Source organism: Rattus norvegicus, chromosome 2 (genome assembly GCF_021556685.1).
Source record: "Rattus norvegicus strain SHRSP/BbbUtx chromosome 2, alternate assembly SHRSP_T2T, whole genome shotgun sequence".
Lineage (NCBI taxonomy): Eukaryota > Metazoa > Chordata > Mammalia > Rodentia > Muridae > Rattus > Rattus norvegicus.
This window is the reverse complement of record NC_141535.1, coordinates 198,573,022-198,594,155: the sequence shown is the minus strand read 5'-3', so window position 1 is coordinate 198,594,155 and position 21,134 is coordinate 198,573,022. Positions and strand designations below refer to the sequence as shown.

General features: G+C 44.7%; 1 protein-coding gene across 3 annotated transcripts in view; it reads left to right on the top strand.

The window, feature by feature from the left end:
* Nucleotides 1-12,365, top strand: part of Stxbp3 (syntaxin binding protein 3) — a 43,385-nt gene extending 31,020 nt beyond the window's left edge. Inside the window, exons 12-19 of one of the 3 annotated variants that reach the window (XR_015658015.1) lie at nucleotides 1,187-1,252; nucleotides 2,349-2,469; nucleotides 2,569-3,936; nucleotides 4,464-4,570; nucleotides 5,314-5,406; nucleotides 7,159-7,244; nucleotides 10,154-10,305; nucleotides 11,679-12,365. Coding sequence is in view for 2 of the 3 variants with exons in the window: in XM_087614143.1 (XP_087470269.1) it covers nucleotides 1,187-1,252; nucleotides 2,349-2,429; nucleotides 3,798-3,936; nucleotides 4,464-4,570; nucleotides 5,314-5,406; nucleotides 7,159-7,244; nucleotides 10,154-10,305; nucleotides 11,679-11,773 (819 nt within the window). In the remaining variant the exon portion in view is untranslated. 3 annotated transcript variants of the gene reach the window in all.
* Nucleotides 12,366-21,134: the final 8,769 nt, after the last annotated feature.

Below are 21,134 nucleotides of genomic sequence, written 5' to 3'. Positions count from 1 at the left end.
TGCGCGCGCGCGCGTGTGTGCGCGCGTATGCGTGTGTGTGCGAGCACGCGAGTGTGAGCAGATAGAACACAGCTTTGGGGAGTTGGTTTCTCCATCATCTTTCCGTGGGTCCTCAGTAAAGCTGTCAGACAAGTGCTTCAGCCATCTTGCAGGCCCTGCAAAGGTAAATTATAAACACAGTTGACAGTGAAAAAGATGAAAAAGATAGGGCTCTCACTGTGTTGCCCTGGCTGTCCTGTAGACAGGGCTGGCCATGAACCCACAGAGCTCCATCCTGAGTGCGTGAGTGAGTGCTGTGAGAAGACAGAAGTCCGTTCTCCCTTCCATCTCCGGGTGGGTTCTGGGGATCGTGGCCAGCACTTTTACTAGATGAGCCATCTGTGGCCCTGTGGTTTTAGTGTTAAATTAGTTTACTTGTACACAGTTTTAATGTCCCTCAGTCTTGTTCGGTTTAGTTTCTCTGGCCTCTTGAGTTGGACATTTAGGGTAATTGATGTTGAACTTCTGTCCCCCAGTTTCTATTCTAGTTACTCCCTTGTCACCATTGCCAAGGCCCCGGGCTTGGAAGAGCGGTCTTTCTTTTTCTTTCATTTTTGGTGTTAGTTATTTGAGAAGTGAACCAGATGTCTGGAGTGTTTGCCTAAGTCTTTTTGCTCTGTCTGCCTCAGAGAATGCCACCATGCCCTCAGCACTGAGACTCTTCTGAAACCCCTGTTGGTGCTCGGCTCCCTAGCTTTTCTCTACCAGGCCTTGGAGTGCTGCCCCCAGAGTTGGGCAGAGTAGGGGTGTAAGGACAGCCACTGCTCATGCTTTTACCTACCTAGGCAAACCCCCTCCACTCCCTCCCACATCCCCCACCCAGGGAAACGCCCCTGGGGATGCCATGGCATCAGCTGCTCTCAAGGTCCCGCTTTGTCTGCCCACAGGGAAGAGTAACTCAGACAGCAGCTGCTTTGCTGTGACAGTCAGAGCCCCTAGTTCTTTTATGACCCAGCACGTTTTATTAAATTAGCTAAGGTTTTTTTTTTTTTTTTTTTTTTTTTTTCGGAGCTGGGGAACCCAGGGCCTCTACTACTGAGCTAAATCCCCAACCCCACTCAGTTTCTTAAGACTTCAGAGTTCTGGGTTGAAAAGCTGTAATGTGGACTAACTGAAGCATGGGTTTATTACATTTGCTTGGTTCCAGACGTCACTCAGCGCGCTTACCCAGCTGATGAAAAAGATGCCGCACTTCCGGAAACAGATCTCGAAGGTAAGCACGGTCCTGTGTGCGTGCCCTGCCTTTGATTGTCTGTCTGTCCCTGACATAGTTGCTGATTGTCTCCCACCCTTTACTGTAGATCTGAGAAACATCCAAACCCACTGAAGCAGCCGCTGACGTTTCCATCGTCATCATTTGTGTTTTTAAATGCTTTCAAAAAAGATTTGTCTTGAACAGCTGAACAGAATAATTTTAGTATTTCTCAAACTCGTAGAAAAAAATCAGTGTTAGGTAAACTAGTGCATGTTTTGTCAACAGATATATTTCCTTAAATTAATAATTACACATTAGGTTTAAAATTGCTTGAGGTATAGAGCTGTCTAGATAAATTTACTCCCTTTCTTTGCATTCTTTTCCCTTCCTGTCTCCCTCCCTCTCTCCTTTTGTCCATCTGTCATTTATCCATCTATCCATTCATCTTTGATAGGGGGAGGTGGATCTCATTCTAGTTCAGACTGAACGGGAACTCCCTCTACCCAAGGCTACTGTCACACTTGTGGCAGGTCCTCCCTGTAGGTGTGAGCCGTCGTGCCTAGCCCAGCCTTTTCTAGCAGTCACTATCTTTTCACACTTTTATAACCTACTGCAGTCAAGAACCTATAATGTAGAAGACACCTTTCGCTGCCCCCTTTAGGATGTGACTCTTCTTTTCACTTACCCACGGCTTCATGAGTCTTCAGCCCCCACACAGGTTCAGCACTGTGCTCTGTCTGTCTGCGTTTGCTGTCTGTCTGTCTGTCTTGAGCTGTTTCTCTTTATTGAATATTCTTTCTTACACTGAAACCCATATTATCTTAAAACGTTAACATTGGAGTTGGTGAGAAAGCTCAGCAGTTAAGGGCATTGTCTGCTCTTCCAGAAGATCCTGGTTCAGTTCCCAGTGCCCTCATGGTGGCTCACAGTCACCTGTAACTTCAGTTCCACAGGATCTGAAGCCCTCTTCTGGCCTCTGGGCACTAGGAGCACACATAACTGGCACCCATGCATGGAAATTATGCACCCATGCATATTTTTTAAAGTTTAATATTATCAATTATACAAAAAGTAATTAGAGAGTTGTCAGTAATCAGTGTCCTCTGGTTTTCAGCAAGTCGTCCATCTTAACCTAGCTGAAGACTGCATGAATAAGTTTAAGCTGAATATTGAGAAGCTCTGCAAAACTGAGCAGGTGTGTACAAAACTGAGCAGGTGTGTACAAAACTGAGCAGGTGTGTATAAACTGAGCAGGTGTGTACAAAACTGAGCAGGTGTGTACAAAACTGAGCAGGTGTGTACAAAACTGAGCAGGTGTGTACAAAACTGAGCAGGTGTGTACAAAACGGAGCAGGTGTGTACAGAGCCAGAAATGCCCACGTCTGTAACAGATTTCCAGAGCGACTTTGTAAGCTATCACATAAAAGTTTGGCTCAGTACAGCAGTTGAGTTCCACAAAATCATAGACTTTTATAAGGGGACTCACCTAGGCAGTATTTGATGCCTAATGGCTTTGTGTTGCTTTAACAAACGCTGGAATGAATCTTTTACCGAGGAAAGGCTTATTTTGGCTCAGCTTTGGTTGGTTGGGTTTGGTGCTGGGGCTCTCTTGACTGAGAATACTGGAGACTTGTAGTATTATAAACAATTGACTTCACTGCTTTTAGGCATGTGCCATATCATAGCAGGGATGCCTGACAGAGCCCAGGACCTCACCTCATGGCAAGGACACCAAGAGGTAGATAGAAGCAAGGACAGCAGTTCCACTGTCCCCTTCAAAGGCACCACAAAGACCTCAAGTCCTCTCTCTAGGTCCTGCTCTTAGTTCCTCCACCTCTCAGAAACACCAAGGTCATCCCTATCGTGGGGCCCTGGGGTGATTCAGATCACCTGGGGCCCCCAACACTGATGGTGGTCCCCTCCCTGTGGTCTTGCAGTTTGAGCTGCGCAGCATTAGTGGAGCTTATGTCAGGGCTTTCCAGGGGCACAGTGCAGTGCGCCGTCCTGCAGATCTCGGCACCCCACATTTCTGTTTTGAATTTTTTTTTAGTATTCCTAACCTGTTCAGAATATTACACTAACAGAAATTGAATGCAAGTTACATGCAGTATTAACTATTATGATAGTCCTACTACAAAGTTAAAAAGGAGTGCAACTAATTTTGGTAATAAATTTAACCCAACCCAATATGTTCACACTTTTGTTTGAATATGTGGTTAATACTAAAACTGTTAATGAGATATTTTCCATTCTTTTATGAATATTCCAAAATCCATTGCTTTGCACCCAGAGTACATCCTGACTCAGATTGAGCACATCAGCAGTACGCACTCTGGTTTTTAGTGGCCACCACAGTGTGTAGCTCAGGTTTGCATGAGCTCCTCTCCCTCTGATTTGCTTTGTGACATTTTGTATTTTGTGCAATGAGTAGTTCGCATCTAACATTCCTGTCTCCTGTGAAATATCATCTGTTCCACCAAAATTTGACAGTTTAATAATAGATACTTTTAACAGAAAAGCAAATGTGGATTGTAGAGCACTGTCTGCATTTGACTGTCATTAGGACCTGGCACTTGGAACAGATGCGGAAGGCCAGCGGGTAAAGGACTCCATGCTGGTGCTCCTCCCAGTGCTGCTCAACAAAAACCACGACAACTGCGACAAAATACGGGCAGTCTTGCTCTACATCTTCGGTGTTAATGGTAATGGAGTGCCTGCTTGGCTCTAGGACAGTACTAAAGTCCTGACTCACTTTACGTGTAGTTGCTACCTGTAATTTATGTGTGTGGTAGGGATGTGTCACAGACTGACTGGAGGTGATTCTGTATTCAGATTATAGCACCACAGACACTGGCCAAGTCCCCACATGGTATCTTGATCTCGCAGTTTGGGTTACATTTTGAGTTTCCACTTTTTCTTCACCATGAGGGTTCCAGAGATTAAGCCCAGGCTGTTGGTGTTGGCAGCAAGTGCCCTTAGCCTCTGAGCCCTTTCCTACCCCTCACGTCATAGTTTAATAACGAGCTTCTTACTACTCAATGTAAGGGAGTTGTGGGGACCTCAAAAGTAAATGCCTAAGTAAGGTAGAGACAAAGGAAATTCCTGAGAAACTGAGAGAAGCCTGAGGGTTATAGCTTTCCCTTAAGCTTTAGTCCCTGTAATAAGAACTCAGTCCTAGAAGTAGTCACACAAGCAGGTGTCTGACCACACTCCTATCTCACTTCCTAAGGAACCACTGAAGAAAACCTGGACAGACTGATCCACAATGTAAAGATAGAAGATGACAGTGATATGATTCGGAACTGGAGTCACCTCGGTGTTCCCATTGTTCCCCCAGTAAGGGAGAGTGTCTGTCTGTCTGTCTGTCTGTCTGTCTGTCTGAGTCTGTGTGGGGGTACTTTCGAAGTCAGACATACTACCATTGCTCCACAAGGTCCTTGTGTGAACTGGTTTTGTATATGGGAATCTTGACTTCGTCTTACAGAATTTGATTATTAAGTAAGCAATTAGGGTTTTTGTTTTGTTTTTTTGTTTACATTTTCTGAGACGAGGTCTCTAGTGAGTGTGTATTCTGCTTCTATTGTAAGTTGCTCCTTACACTTGCCTCTTTAAGATCCATCTGTGCCAATGGTTGCATTTTATTTACATGAGGCCTTTATACAGCAGTGCTGAGGTACAGCATACTGCAGGGACCAGCATGTGCCAGCCTAGTGTGGCCATGCACCAGCCTAGTGTGGCCATGCACCAGCCTAGTGTGGCCATGCACCAGCCTAGTGTGGCCATGCACCAGCCTAGTGTGGCCATGCACCAGCCTAGTGTGGCCATGCACCAGCCTAGTGTGGCCATGCACCAGCCTAGTGTGGCCATGCACCAGCCTAGTGTGGCCATGCACCAGCCTAGTGTGGCCATGCACCAGCCTAGTGTGGCCATGCACCAGCCTAGTGTGGCCATGCACCAGCCTAGTGTGGCTCATTTTCCTTTTTCCTTTTTAAAGTAGCTGGTTTTGGTGTAATTAAAGCTTTGTTAGAAAATATAATTATATTACTGAATGAAATTATTTGTTTCTTCAATTATGTTAGTCCCAACAAGCCAAACCACCAAGAAAAGATCGGTCTGCCGAAGAGACTTTTCAGCTTTCTCGATGGACACCTTTTATCAAAGATATCATGGAGGTAAAAGTCCCCACCTCCCTGCTACCCCACTGCCTCCTGTGGGTTATTCTTTCCACTCAGGTCATCTGCCACTGCAGCATGGCTCACAGGCAGGAGCTCTGGAGGGCCTGGGAAGTTCACAGAGGACAGCCATCTGTATCTGGTAGGATTTTATAGGCAAAGAAGTTTCGTGAAGTCTTAAGGACCCCCAAAAATTCTCCACTATCTATAAATAAATAATAAAACTCTGCACACACATGCTTCATGAAAAGTCACTGGGTGAATATGCTGTTAGTGCTGCTTGCTCTTAAGAAAATAATATTAATTTGTAGGAATTATAAACTGAATTTTAAAATTGCCGTAGGAACTAAGTGAAAAACATTCATTGTAGCTTTCCTCTGACTAATTATAGTTCTAATTTCTACTTTCCTTTATGTGCTAATGATTTTACTGTTTTTCTATTTTTCAAAGTTGTCTGTCATGTTCAAATGCATGAACATATTTGAAAAGTCTCTAAAGAACTTAGACTTTGTCTTCTGTAATGTAGGTCACCTCCCACCCCCGCATAATTTTCAGAAGTAGTTTTTCTTTTCTTTTTAAGATTTATTTTATGTATATGAGTACACTGTCGCTGTCTTCAGACACACCACAAGAGGGCTTCAGCTCTTATTACAGATGGTTGTGAGCTACCATGTGGTGGCTGGGAGTTGAACTCAGGACCTCTGGAAGAGCAGTCAGTGCTCTTAACCACTGAGCCATCTCTTAACCTCTCCCTCCCCAACCCCCCAAGCCAAATAGTTTTTCTTATAATTGTTAATGGCTTTTAAAATAAAAATCAACCTGTTTAAACTCTCTAACAAGGTTTGCATGCTAAATCCAGAGACTGCACTTTGGATCTGTGGCCATCTCAGGCTTTTAGGATTTCTCCTAACAGTGAACCCTCCTCTGGCAGTCATAGTAAAACCTTCCTGAGTTGCTTTTCCTTCTCGTGTCTGCTTTTGAGTGCCTTTGTGCTGTCATCTATAAAGCAAGTTGAGTGGCTAATAGAAAGTATAACCATAACCAATTATGAACATGACCTATTGATTGACCAAATATGTATTACTGTTTAATAAAGCATTCATAGTCTGTTTATTCATCATAAGCATATGCAAAAAGTGTATCATAAAACACAGCGCTGAGAAAATAAACAGGAAAACATTCTGCAGTCATTGGACTGTCTTCAGTGTCTCAAGGTTAGCTGTGTGCATTCTTTTTTTGGGGAGCTGCTATGAAGGACAGTGGCCTGTGGTGCCCTTGAGAAACCTGTAGCTTCCCTAGAGCTGAAAGGTCCTCATAGTATTGCAGAACCTTCCAGTAAAGAAAGGCAGATCTGAAATGCATGTTTAATATGCAAGTAAACTAGTACATTAATTTTTACATTTCTCTTTGTTATTTTAACTATGCGTGTCTATGTGGGTATGTGCACATGAGTGCAGGTGTCCATGGAAGACAGAGAAGCATTGAGCTCTGAAGCTGGAGTTCCAGGCCATTGTGAGCTCCATGAAGTGGGTGCTGGGAACTGAATTTCAATCCTCCAGAAGGACTGTGATGCCCTTAACCACTGAGCCATCTCTCTAGTCCTCATGTATTGATTTTGACTGCAGTTAGTATTCATAGGTGTAAAGAAGGGCTAGTCTTACTTAATATTTATGCCCCTTTAATGTTCATCAAGGTGTGTATGAAACAAATTCCCTAAACTTTCCTGATGGTGTTAATAATTTTCTTCCCTAGGATGCCATTGATAATAGATTGGATTCCAAAGAATGGCCATACTGTTCCCGGTGCCCAGCGGTGTGGAATGGCTCTGGAGCTGTAAGGTAAACCTAAAAACAGAGCCACTGAACCGAGTCTGCTCGGATGCTGTAGAACAGCAGGTTAAATGTGCACGATGCTCTCTCTGAGCAGGAGTTCTCTTTGAAACATACAGTGATGCAGAAGGTAGCCTTTCTTCAATCGTAATCTAACTCAATACATTCAGGAAAGCATACGGTATAATACAGAATCCTTTCATAAAAACACACATCACCTCCCCACACATCTTCTACCTTCCATAGCATAGTTGCTTCCTTACCGCCCTCTGGCTCGTTCTGGTGTCTTCTTTTCTTTTCCTTCTCTTCTTTCTCTCCCTTCCTCTCTGTCTTTCTTTTTTGTGGAGGCAGGATCTCACTGTGTAGTCTAGACTGCTAAGTAATACATCCAACTTGATTTAATCCTTTTGATAATTTTTAGTATTTTAACTTCAAAGAGACAATATTCTCATGCATGTTCCTGCACTCAGAGCCCAGTTAACAGATTAAATATAATTGGAGCTTCCTGGGTTCATGCTCTGAGTCTAGTCTCCCCTTTTAACTATCGTGTTTGTCTTAGTTTACTCATTACCTGTATGTCCATACCTTTTTCTACTGGCCTATGTAAGGCATTGAATTGTTCCTGTGTGTGGATGCACACATGACAGAGCATGTACGGAGGTCAGAAGACAACTCACAGGGGACAGTTCTCTCCCTCCACCACTGGGGGCCATGGCCCATGTGGGGCTTTGTCCTGACACTTGGCTGGCTTCCTTCAGCTTGACTGTGCTGTGCTCTCTCCTGTGTACTCTTCCGGGTTTGCTCTGTTGCCTGCATCTTCATCAGATAAGGGGCTTTCAGGTTTGTATTTTTGGGGTGTTTTCTTGTTTCTTGGTCCCTGTACTCTAGAGTCACTGGAGTTCGCCCTTCTCTGTGTTCTCAGTTGTCTTGTACCTGTTTATCTTAGTCCCTTTGGATGTCACGGTGCTCTTGTGGCATCATCTGGCAGGCAGCTGTGCAGCTGCTGGAGGTTCTTTGTGGTTTCCGCTTCTGCTTTTGTTTGTGTTTGTGGGGCTGACGTTGAAACCTGGGGCCCGGCAAGCACTGACTGCTCCTTCACCATCAGCCTCCTGTCATGTCTGCTGCACCGTACTGGTTAACTTGACATTTTAAATCCTACATTCATATAGATATGGATATGGTACAGATATATAGATATGATATAGATACTATCTGCCTTAAAGTCTTTGCTCAATCCAATCTCTACTTTTACAAAGCTAAGTTTCTACCGAAGTATCAGCCACACCGTTTCTTTACGTATCTACAACCTTTTATTGAGAATGGACCCTTTAGGGGTTGGGGATTTAGCTCAGCGGTAGAGCGCTTGCCTAGCGAGCGCAAGGCCCTGGGTTCGGTCCCCAGCTCCGAAAAAAAAAGAGAATGGACCCTTTAGCTAGCGGAGTAGAGCAGCTCTGAGTTACTTCCTTTGGTGAGTTTTCATGCTTAGTCTCTTTCAAAACTTTTGTTTTTTGGGACAGTTTCTCTCTGTGGCTGTCTTAGAACTCACTCTGTAGACCAGGCTGGCTTCAAACTCAGAGATCTGCCTGCCTCTGCCGCCCTAGTGCTGGATATGTGTGGGCTGGGGGAAGCATGTGCATGTGTGTGCAGGTCCACAGAACCCAGAAATGCCTCCGTCCCCTGGGACTGGAGTCACAGGCATGAAACACATCCTCTGCGAGAGTGATGCTCTCTGAGTTAGCTCTCTGCTCTTTGTGGTGGCAGTTTATGAAGACGTAAACTGGGCTTTCTCTTGTGTGTACAGCCACTTTTGTCCTTTGAGTTTTTCAGTTTTTCATCTTGGCTTAGTGGTTGTTTCTGTCTGTGTAGTCAGCCTTCAGCCAGTTGTCGGGGCAGACATTGTCAGACACCTCAGGTTTGTCCCTTCCACCCTCCACTGGCCACCCTGAGGATTAAGGGTTGCTCTGTAGGCTCCCTTTTCCCTTCCCATCCTTTCCCTACATGTCCCTGAGCCTCCCCTGCATGTAAGGAGCTGGGCGGTTACCTAACAACGCCTGCACGGCATAACCTTAGGGTTATTTGGGGTGGCGGCGACAGCATCCAGTCCTCACTTCCGGCCTTCCCTGATAACTTTCTGACAGAGGTGGTGGCCCATGGCAGGTGACCTTGCTCAGTTCAGACACTTTGCAGTCGACATCCTGCTGTAGCATCCCAGCAGTGGCTGTCCCAGTGCCGTGCTAGGCCCTAGTCAGTCAGACTCTGTCCTCCTCCCGTCTTCAGATCTCATTCTTGCAAGGTTATGCCCCTGGTTTCCTAAAAATTTCAACAGATAGACTTTTCAGGAACATTAAGTCATCATATAAAATAAAACAGGGGGCTTGAAGGGTGACTCAGAGGTTAAGAGCTCCAGCTGATCTCCCAGAGGACCCAGGTTTATCCCACACCCACACCATCCGTAACCCCTGTCCACAGGACTCAACTCCCTTCTCTGGCCTCCACAGGTATCACACACACATGGTGCACACACTTACACGTAGGCGAAATGCCCATACACAAAATAAAATTAAAAAATTTTAAATATTAAAATGTTAACTTTATAGATAAAAATACTGAGCTTAGACAAAGTGGTTTTTATTACAGTTTTTGGAAATCCATGGTTCACCCCCCCCCCACAGTTTTATATATATCTATATTATCTCTTTTTTCCTACTGTCTCATTACAAATAAAACTCTACATGATTTATTCAAATTGAAATTTGAAAGGGAGATGTGCAGCCTTTGCCTAGTTAGCTGTAGGGAAATCGAACCGTGGTTAGGTAACTTCATTCAAATCAAGACAGTCGCTTCCAAAGGGAGTCTGAGGTACACGCAGCATGGCTCTGGGCATGTTCACAGCGTTTGCTCTGTGTTTTACTTTCTAGTGCTCGCCAGAAACCCAGAACCAACTATTTAGAGCTGGACCGGAAAAATGGCTCGAGGCTGATTATTTTTGTAATTGGAGGAATTACATACTCTGAGATGCGTTGTGCTTATGAAGTTTCTCAGGCACATAAATCCTGTGAAGTTATTATTGGTAAGACTTTCATCTTTTTGTTTCTTAATGGTTAAGGCAAAATTATGTATGGGAAAAAAAAATTTTTTTTTTGGTTCTTTTTTTCGGAGCTGGGGACCGAACCCAGGGCCTTGCGCTTCCTAGGTAAGCGCTCTACCACTGAGCTAAATCCCCAGCCCATGTATGGGAAAATTTAAGACTGTATTATTACATACAGAAAAAAAATAATTATAAAACATTCTTTGTAAAATTACTTGAAGATTTTTTTCCTGGTTCACATTTTAATAATTTTTTTAATTTTTCTCAGATATTTTATATATTTACATTTCAAATGTTATCCCCTTTCTCTCCTCTCCCATAACCTGCCCCCCTCTCCCCCTGCTTCTATGAGGATGCTCCCATTCCTACATACTCACCCCCACCTCCCCACCCTGGCATTACCCCACATTGGGGAAATGAGCCTTCACAGGACCAAGGGCTTTTCCTCCTACTGATGCTGGACAATGCCATCCTCTGCTACATATGCAGCTGGAGCTATGGGTCCCTCCATGTGTACTCATTGGTTGGTGGTTTGGTCCCTGGGAGCTCTGGGGAATCAGATTGGTTGATATTGTTTGTCCTTCCTATGGGGAATAGTTTTATTTTTCAATATTCCAGTTTTAGGGACTTGACCTTGTTCCTTTAAAACTGCATCTTCTGACTATTTGCTCTGATCATTAAAATGCTTTTGTGACATATAAAACATTTTTACTTCAGAAGCATTTGTTTTTGTGTATATGGATCTGACATTAGTCCGGCCTTGTGGAACTAAATTTAAAACACCAGTCTGGACCAGCAAGAGGGCTCAGTGGGTAAAAAAAATGTTTGCTGAGCAAGTGTGACAGCCTTCACTACCAGAACTCTCAGTGGCAGGAGAAAGCCTCTGAAAGTCATCCTCTGGCCTCCGTGCTTGAGCCACGGCACTCGTGTGCCTGCAAGTGTGCATGCATGTGCACACACGCTAATAGTAAAGTAAATTAGCATGTTTTCCACTGAAGCCACTGCAGGCAGGCAGCCTCCTAACCCAGGGGTTAACCTGCAGGATTGTGTGACAGGCTTCGAGTCACAGCACTGCTCAGAGGTCCTCCGTTTGCAGTGACAGCTGCTGCAGTCCTGTTATGAGGATGGCGAACGTGTTTCTCTTTCTAGACACCAATATATAGTACAAATCAGACAAAACACTGTGACGGGCAGGATTTATGAAGCTACTAAGCATGCTCCATGGCAAGGGTTGGTGTGAATTTTGGAGAAATGCTGTTGGAAGTTCAAATGCACCAGAAATTTGTGTATGAAAGCGACAAGATTGTAAGTCAGAAAATTATTTAATTCTGACCATTTACAATTTCTTCCACCAGGTTCCACACATATTTTAACACCCAGAAAGCTGCTGGATGACATAAAAATGCTGAATAAATCCAAGGATAAAGTTTCCTTTCTTAAGGATGAGTAGCTTTTTTATTGTGGTTTAGAGGTTTTGTTAACATGCACAGCTAAAGCAGATGCTGCTGCGGTCACTGAAGCGGTGTAAATAGTGTGTGGAGGAACACGGTCTTCAGGTGGACACCTTGAGGACGCTTATGTTACTGGATTTGCCATTTCTAATAATTTAAGTACTGTTGCTGCTTTGGTCAAGACATGATGTTAACGGGCCTTGTAATCAGGCAGTTTTCACCTTGGAGCAGAACCTGTTCTGAGGTGTGGGTGTTTTCACAGCCAGCTGTATATGTGCCCACTAATTACTCACTGGATACTTATGCTGAAATTAGTGCGGGCAAAAACGACTTTGAATGAAGAGATCATAAACGTAAAAACTGTAAATGTATGTATGATAGAGTTATTATAATGCAGTTTCTTAAGACTGAAATTCATAATTTTTATGTATAAAATAATTTGTTATTAATATGATGACTTCACTGTGTATATTACCTGCAAGATAATTCTAAAGAACACAGTTTTATATGTTTGAGATCATGTCTGCTTAACTTAGAAACCAAAAATAATCATGAACATTCTAAGAGAAAATAAATATATTGTCAAATTTTTCTGAGTTTTTCTTTTTCTGAGTTTTTTCCTTTTTTTTTTTGACTCTGAATTGGAGAGAGAAGATGCTGTAATATTCTACTGTGTTGTCTGTGAGGTTGTGTGATACAGATAGGCCTACAGTTATGTTTGTTACAGAAGGGATCCTACTTAGGGATTCCACTGCTGTGAACAGACCCCCTGACCAAGGCAATTCTTAAAAGGACAACATTTAATTGGGGCTGGCTTACAGATTCAGAAGTTCAGTCCATTATCATCACGGCAGGAAACATGGCAGCATGCAGACAGACATAGTGCAGGAGGAGCTGAGAGTTCTACATCTTGATCCTTGTGCAGTGGAAAAGACTACCATAGTAGGCCTAATTAGACCATGTATGAGACCTCAAAACCTTCCCCCTCAGTGACACACTTCCTCCAACAAGGCCACACCCACTGCAACAAGGCCACGCCTCTAATAGCAATATTCCCCTTAGGCCAAGCATTCAAGCACATGAGTCTATGGGGGCCAAACCTATTCATATCACCACAGGAGTCTTTATTTCAGATCTCTGCCTGACCTCAGCATCCTAACTTTGAATGGATCCTGTTCAGACTTTTGTTTTTACAGGTAATGCTGTATTCTCTGTGAACGTCTGCCAACTTACATAAATATTCCATAATGCAAATTGCTACCAGTGGCATAGCATGTCTGTGCTTACACTGTTTGTGGATATCGTTACCATTATTGTTTCTTCCAGTGCTAGGGATTGAACACGGGGCCTCACCCATGTTCAGCAAGTGCTCTACCACTGAGCCACGTCCCAGCACTACTTCACAGTTCTATTAGTCAGGGTTCTCTAGGGTAACAGGACTTACAGACTAGATAGATAGATAGATAGATAGATAGATAGATAGATAGATAGATAGATAGATAGATAGATAGATAGATATGGATGGATGGATGGATGGATGGATGGATGGATGGATGGATGGATGGATGGATTAGAGAGAGACCAAAGGGATTTACTGGAATAACTTTGGTCCAGCTAATCCAGCAATGTTTGCCTGTGTTGTCCAACAATGAAGGTTCAACAGTACAGTAGTTGTCCAGTCCTTGAGGCTTTATGAAGATGATCCAATCTTCAGTATATGCCAGAATCCTGAAGAAGTAGGCTCTCTTGCTTGTGAAGGAATTGACTTGCTAGGAAGGGCAAAAGCAAACAGGCAAAAACACAAGGTTTCCTTCTTCCATGATCTTTATATAGGCTTCCAGCAGAAAGTGGGGCCCAGATTTAGAGGTGGGTCTTCCCATGTCAGAAGATCTGGATTGAAAGTGTCTTCTCACCTCAAAGGTCCAGGTTAGAAGTGGATCTTCCACTTCAAGTGACTTAATTAAGCACAAATCCCTCATTGTGTGCCCAGCCATTTCTGGGTTTTAGCAAACTCCAGATATAGTCAAGGTGATAACCTGAGTAGCCATCACAGTGGTTATGCAAACATAGCTCTTCTGTTCTGGGCTTCAGAATTGCACTCTACGACAGTCTCCTTCGAGACTGTCTTGACTTTTACAGTTCCTTCCAGCTGTCTGGAGTTGATGTTAATGTATGAATGTGTATGTCAAATCCTGTCTTCCAGCAGTTGGCACTGTTGTGCCTTGCCCTGGGAGTGAAGTTTTATAGACTCTGAAGCACAGACCCGACACTCATAGGCATTTATTTTGTCAAAATTTGGAAGGCAGGAAGGAAGGCAGAGCTCCTCTCCAGCTGCACTGGTGAAGCCAGTTGTAGCAGCTACACCCAATGTGAATGCCGTTACCCACCTCCAGCCTGTAACGAAGCACTCACTCCCTGTCCTTTGCTCATAGATGGTGACAGTGACCTAGTTTCTATTTTCTGTTACTGCATGAATACATGTGTGTGCGTGTGTGTGTAAATACATAATCCTAAATATAACCTGTGACAATGATGTAGTTTCTATTTTCTGTTACTGCATGCATCTCTTGTGTGTGTTTGTGTGTGTGTGTATGTGTGTGTGTGTGTGTAAATACATAATCCTAAATATAACTTATGACAGTGATATTTCTATTTTCTGTACTTTCTCTTAAATCCCTTTCTGTTTAAAATAGAGGATGGGGCTGGAGAGATGGCTCAGAGGTTAAGAGCATGTACTGCCAGTGGACCTGGGTTCAATTCCCAGCACCCACATGGTGGCTGCCACATGCTTATGATAACTTATATACAAGGGTGCAGAGCAATCAAACAAAAAGGAGTTTGTTCCCTGGAAACTCCATGATGTGGCTTCCCTCTCATCAGGAAGCTGGCTGTTCTCAGCAGCCCCAGCCTCAGGCAGGGACAAGCCCCTGGCCTCAGCGTCAAGGATACAGTCTTGCATAACGAGCTGGCTTTTCTGGTTTGCTAATGGGGCAGAATTAAAAGAGGACAGCCCTGAGCTAGGAGACAGGAGAGCACAGGTTACAGATTGAACAAGTCAGAACTTGGTGGGTGCTCTCCCAGAACTTGTTTTTGAAGACCAGGGTCTCACTCTGTAGCCTTGATTTTCTTTAATGGCATTCCCCCATGCCTTTATTTCTTGAATTAACTGAGTTTCAGTGAGTGGGCATAATGACCAAAAAAAAGAAAATGAGTTTGCAGGACCTGGGATTCCATGCTCTTATTTCAAGGAATCCATGATTTTTATTTATGTATTTATTTTTATTTTAATTATTTTGCCTGTGTGAGAGCCTGTGTACTATGTGAATGCAGTGCCTGTGGAGACCAAAAGAGGGCGTCAGATTCCCCTGGAACAGAAATAAGCTATTGTGAGCTACCGTGTGGGTCTGGAAATCAAACCTGGGCCCTCTGGAAAAGCAGCCAGTGCTCTTAATTGCCAAGCCATCTCCTCAGCATGTCCATGACTGCTTTTTAAAAATGTGCAAAATTGTGTAAGTGTAGATATCTCTCTCTGTAGGAGATAGAGCCTAAGAGAAGAAAGACTTGGTGACTTTGTCAGGGTCTCAAAGGCAGGACCCCAAACAGATTAGGAACTGATGAGGGATATGAAAAAGGTAAAACTGAGCCAGAGAAGTGTACGATTAAAACATTTTTATTGGGGCTGGGGATTTAGCTCAGTGGTAGAGCGCTTACCTAGGAAGCGCAAGGCCCTGGGTTTGGTCCCCAGCTCCGAAAAAAAGAACAAAAAAAAAATTTTTTTTTATTGGGGTTGGGGATTTAGCTCAGTGGTAGAGCGCTTGCCTAGGAAGCGCAAGGCCCTGGGTTCGGTCCCCAGCTCCGAAAAAAAGAAAAAGGAAAAAAACCATTTTTATTATAACTTTAATTTAATTTGTATGTGTATTTTGTGTGGATGCATGGTTGTGCACCACGTGCTTGCCCTGTGCCCACAGAGGCCAGAGAGAGAGTTGGCTCCTCTGGAACCGAAGTTGTAGACTGAGCTCCCTTGTGGGTGCTAGAAATTGAACCCAGGCCCTCTGGAGGAGCGGTCTCAACTGTTGAGACCTCTCTCCAGCACAGCACAAAGCATACAGCTTTACATTTTCAGCTAATTATATTTTATTGGGGATAGGGGGGACTAGTGTTGGCGAAGGTCAGAGCACTGCTTGTAGGAGTCAGTGTCTCTGCCATGTGGATTCCAGCTTGGGTTGTCAGGCTTGGCAGAAGGTGCCCTTTCTTAGCCATTTCAGCAGCCCAGACATGTGCAGTTCTAAACTTGGGGATGGGGTAATGATTCTTGTCAAGTATTGTCGAGTCATAGCTAATGCAGTTATGCTCTGAGGAGAGACAGCCCAGGTTACAGAGTCCTCATCAGTCAGACCCTGGCGCTTCCCCAGGCTTTCTGAGGTCATTGCCCGTGTTACAGTCTCAACATAAAGTGCTCCCATAGGCCAAGTCTTAATACTCATCCCCTAGTTGCTGGTGCCGTGTTGGGGAGCTGGGAACCTTTAAGAAGTAGGGCCAACCTGACAGAAGGCGGCTACTGAGAGTGGTGAGCCTTTGAGGGTGATTCATGGCCTGAGGTCCTTGCCATGCTCTCTGCTTCCTGGGCCACCATGGAGAGATCAGGCTCTGCCACACTCCCCATCGTGAGCTGATCCACCATACCTACCCAGCTAGGATGCTCCGAAAGCCTCCGAAACCGTGAGCCAAAATAAGCTTACCTCCCTCGAGTTGTTTCTATGACAACATAGGTATCTTATTTGTGTTATAAGTGTTTGATCATAACTGCAAAACATAACTAACCCAAAACATTTCATCAGCATAAATTTTTTTAATTAAATTAAGTTTGATGGTCCAATTGGCCTTTGGTACAGCTGTGAATTGGGTAGCATTAAAAGCCTAGAGAAGTCAAGTGCAGCAAGTGAGCCTTACGGGTAGAAAGCAAGGGAGAAAAGTCAGCTGGCGCTTTCAGTCCTGTCCCTGGTGTGGGGCAAAGCAGAGATCTCTTTAGCATGCTAAAGCAGGTTGGCTAGCCCTTGTCTGAGTGATGACTGAATCGTCTGGTTTAAAAAGTAAATAACAAGTGGCCAGTTTTACCCTTCAGTTGAGTACTTATCTCCTAGCATGAGTGGCCTCATTCTGGTTTGCTCTGTCTGAAGCCCAGATAGGAACTTGGGAAAATAAATGGCCCCCGCCCTCACGTTGCTTTTTTCAACAGGTCTCGTTGTAGAGTCCAGGCTAGCCTGAAACTTACTGCGTGCACCAGGCTGGTCTCAGACATGCAGCAGTTCGCTCTACCTGCCTCTGCCTCCTGAGTGCTGGCGTGCCAGGTGTGCCCTGGTCACACCCACTTACTTCCCATCAAATCTGACAGTGCAGTTGATACTCCCTGTCCTCTCTCTGGCTACCGCCATGTGTCTTTGCTCTCTTCTTGCAATGCTGCAGACTGAACTAAGCCACAAATTGACTTATCTTCAGGCCAGCCTCTGCTTTATCTCTAAATAAATTCCCAAGTCCCAAAGCTAGAAATAGTTGCCCTGAGTTAGACAAATAGCAGTGGCCTTAGTCAGTATGAAAACCTCACATGAGGTGTTCATGCCTTCTCAGAGCTGCCAAGCCAAACTGGGGCTTGGGAAACTTCTAGTTGAGTGTTTGGGTGATGGAGTTGGGAGGCTGCAGTGAGGGCAAAGGTCAATGATCTGCCACTCTGTCATTATAAAGAAGGAGCTCAAGGGCCAGCAAGTGTAGAGACACTTGCCTTGAAAACCTGATGATCTGAGTTCAATTCCCAGAACCCATGCAATGGTAGAAGGAGAAAAGCAAATTCACAGAGATGTCCTCAGACCTGAACATGTGTACCTCAGGGCCACAGTACACCAGCACACCAGCCAATAACAACAACAAGACATTTAAAAGGCAACTCAAAAGCCTTTATGGTATTCTAAGGGGAATGCTACAAATTTTCATAAGCCCTGTGATGGCTTTTCTTGGTTGTCAACTTGACTACATCTGGAATTAATTAAAACCCAAGCATCTAGGTACAACCATCAGGGATATTTTTTTCATAACTAAATCATTCAAAGTGGGAAGGCCCACTTTTAATCTGGATTTTTTTGACCTGGGACTATCCACCTTTAATCTGGGCTTCTGCTGGAAGCCTAGATAAGGCCGTGGAAGGAGGAGGCTAGCTCTCTCAGCCTGCACTCACTCACCAGCAACTGCCCAGTTCTTCACTGGCATTAATGCTGTGCCTTCAGGATTCCGGCAGACACTGAAGACCAGCTGAGATCACATCCAGCCTCGTGGACTGAACAACTGCTAGATTCTTGGACTTTCAGTGTGTGTGTGTGTGTGTGTGTGTGTGTGTGTGTGTGTGTGTGTGTGTTTGTGTGTGTGTGTGTGCGTGTGCATGTGCATGTGCGTGTGTGTGTGTAAGCTAAATAAAAACCCACCTATTCCACCTGAAAGCTGTTTTGGGTCATATTTTGTCACAGCAGCAGAAAGCAAACTAACACAGAAATAGCACACAAACCCCGAACAGAACAGTAAAAGAGGGGAAACAAAAGTTTTTTTCTTTCTCCAAACTCAGCTTCATTTCATATAATTCACTTAAGGTTTGTGTGCACCATTCAAGAAAATATGGAAGCCCTGTTTTAAAAAAAAAAAAAAAAACAAAACAGCACAACTTAAGTCAGGTGTGGTGGTGGGAACTTTTAATCCCTGCACTTGGTCTCTGTGAGTTCGAGACCAGCCTGGTCTACAAAGCAAGTTCCGGGACAGCCAGGGCTACACAGAGAAACCCTGTATGGAGGGAGAAACAAAGAAAAAGCAGAAATGGAGTCACTGCACACATTGTTAGATGCCTGTTTCCTTTGCTGTTACATTAGTTACTTTTTTCCCTCTTTGCTGACAAAATGGCTAACAAAAGAAAGTTACTTTAGGGCAGAAGGGCTTATGTTGCTCACAGTTTTGAGGGTTCAGTCTATCATGGACAAGAAGTGTGAGAGCAGAAGTGGGAGACATCCGGTCACCTTGCACCCACAGTCAGGCACAGAGAGATGAGTCCTGACACTCCCCTCACTTCCTCCTGTTTATCCAGTGCAGGATCCCAGCCCACAGAGAGTGCTGTGCAGGCTGGGTCTTCCTGCCTCAGTTAAACTCAGAAATGACCACACAGACATCCCCAGAAATTGTCTCCTAAGCAAGTTCAAGTGCTGTCAGGTTGGCAATCAAGATTAACTCTCACAAGCCTACCTCTTATCAGCTTGACACCCTGACGCTTTGTTTAAAATCATAGCATTCCTGGACCCCAAAGTCTCAAGTTCATCTCATGTAAAATGATTTAGTCCATCCTTGAAGGCCAGGACCACAGTGCTGCTATGTGGTGAAGCAGAGGGGACGTACCATGTCACCTCAGGTTCACTGGGCTTCTCTGAGAGTCTCCTGAGGCTCAAGGAAATCTCTTACCCAAAAGCCCCTGTAAAATCAGCAAGTTCCATACCTTAGGCATACATTGGTACAGAGGCAGCAGCGTCCCAAAAGGGAGGGTTGGGGGTGTAATGAGTACAGTAGTCTTCTATTGTAACAGGCCCCCAGACCTTAGCACAACTGACTCCATGTTAGGGGCACCATTCTAACCTTAAAACCCAGCATGTACGCCCCAACACCATCCCTAACAGGAACAAAGACCTAACTCATCCAAGACCTGGTCCATGGTTCCAGGGTCCAGGAATGTCCCTAAATGTTCTAACCTTGCTCTTTGGCTTCTGTAGTTCTGCTTCTTGCTAATGGAATTGTGCCAACCAGAATGTGGACTTTGTGCACAAAAGACAAGGAACAGTGGGAATCAGGGCTGCCTGATTTGGCCAAGTTCGCCCAAGCAGCTGGCAGACAGTCAATACAGACTTTCTCTTCAGCTCCGTGTCTATGTGTGCTCTCTGGTGGACTTACCTCAGGCTTACTTCTTCTTGGGGAAGAAGAACTTGTATGACTCACAGGTTACAGTCTGTCATGGAAGGAAGTCAAGGCAGGAACCTGGAGACAGGAACTGAGACAGATATAATGAAGGAGTGCTGCTTACTGACTGGCTCCCCATAGCCTGCTCAGCCTGCTCTCTCATAAGTGCTTTTAAAAACTGTGTGTTTGGTGGGAAGGTTCTGTGACAGTTAATTTTGGTTGTTAACCTAACAGGAGTTGGAGGAGGACTGCTAAGGAGACAACTGTGAGTGGGTCTGTGAGAACATTTCTAGAAAGTTTAACCGAGTTGGGAAGACTCGGGGCTGGGAGTTTTGGAGGACGCTTGAATAAATGACACTTGAAGAAACATGCTGGAGTCTGGCACAAGACAGCCTGCTATCAACACATTTAAATAGCGGAGGACAGCTTATCAACACAATGTATATTTCAACTCCCAAGTTCTCAGGACAAGGGAAGAATGCAGCCACATTCTTGACCAGAATGGGACATGAAGACCTCTTGGCCAGTTTCCAGTAGCACCCTTGCTCCCTTCCAAAACCCCACAGTCCACTCATCTCTCCACATTCTGGGATTCCTCGCCCACCTGAACAGCTGTAAGCTAGAACTAGCACTTCTGTAGCCAACAGCTCCAGACTCCTCCACACTCCTCTGTCAAACCAGTTCCAGAAGCGTTTCAACCTCACGGTCAGTTCATCTCAGCAACAGTCCCACCTCACACTACCTCCTCTGTTAGTTACTTTTCTCTTTGCCCTGACAAAGCAAGTTCTACAAGGAAGCCTCTATTCTGGTTCAAGGTTTAAGTGTTCCTGCCCATTGTGGAGGAGAGCATCGGACAGCTGGAGTGGGAAGCAGCAGGTCACCCTAGCAATGAGACAGCTTAGGTGTGCCTTTTCCTTCCCCCTATTATTCAGCCCAGGATCCCAGCGGACGGGGCACCATCCATTTGGGGAGGCCTCCTCAGTTAAACCTCTCTGTAAATGGCTTCCTAAACCTGCCCAGAAGCAGCCGTCCAGCTCTTCTCATTCCTGTCAGGTTTGCCTGCCCACCCACCACATCTGAGTCTTGTAGATCTCCACCACATTCTTTCCAGCGTCTGCAGAATATCCCTCCTTACCTACTGTGGGAAGAGTAAGCAAAATGTGTCACCTTTTAAAAGATGCGAGAAGTTTTATCTCTAAGGAAGTGTAAAGACAGCACCAGGTACCAATCCCCGCTATTTTTTTTTTCGGAGCTGGGGACCGAACCCAGGGCCTTGCGCTTGCTAGGCAAGCGCTCTACCACTGAGCTAAATCCCCAACTCCAATCCCTGCCATTTTTAATGTGTTCCAGGTTGCTCCTTCTCAAAAGTTACCCTTTGCCTAGCAA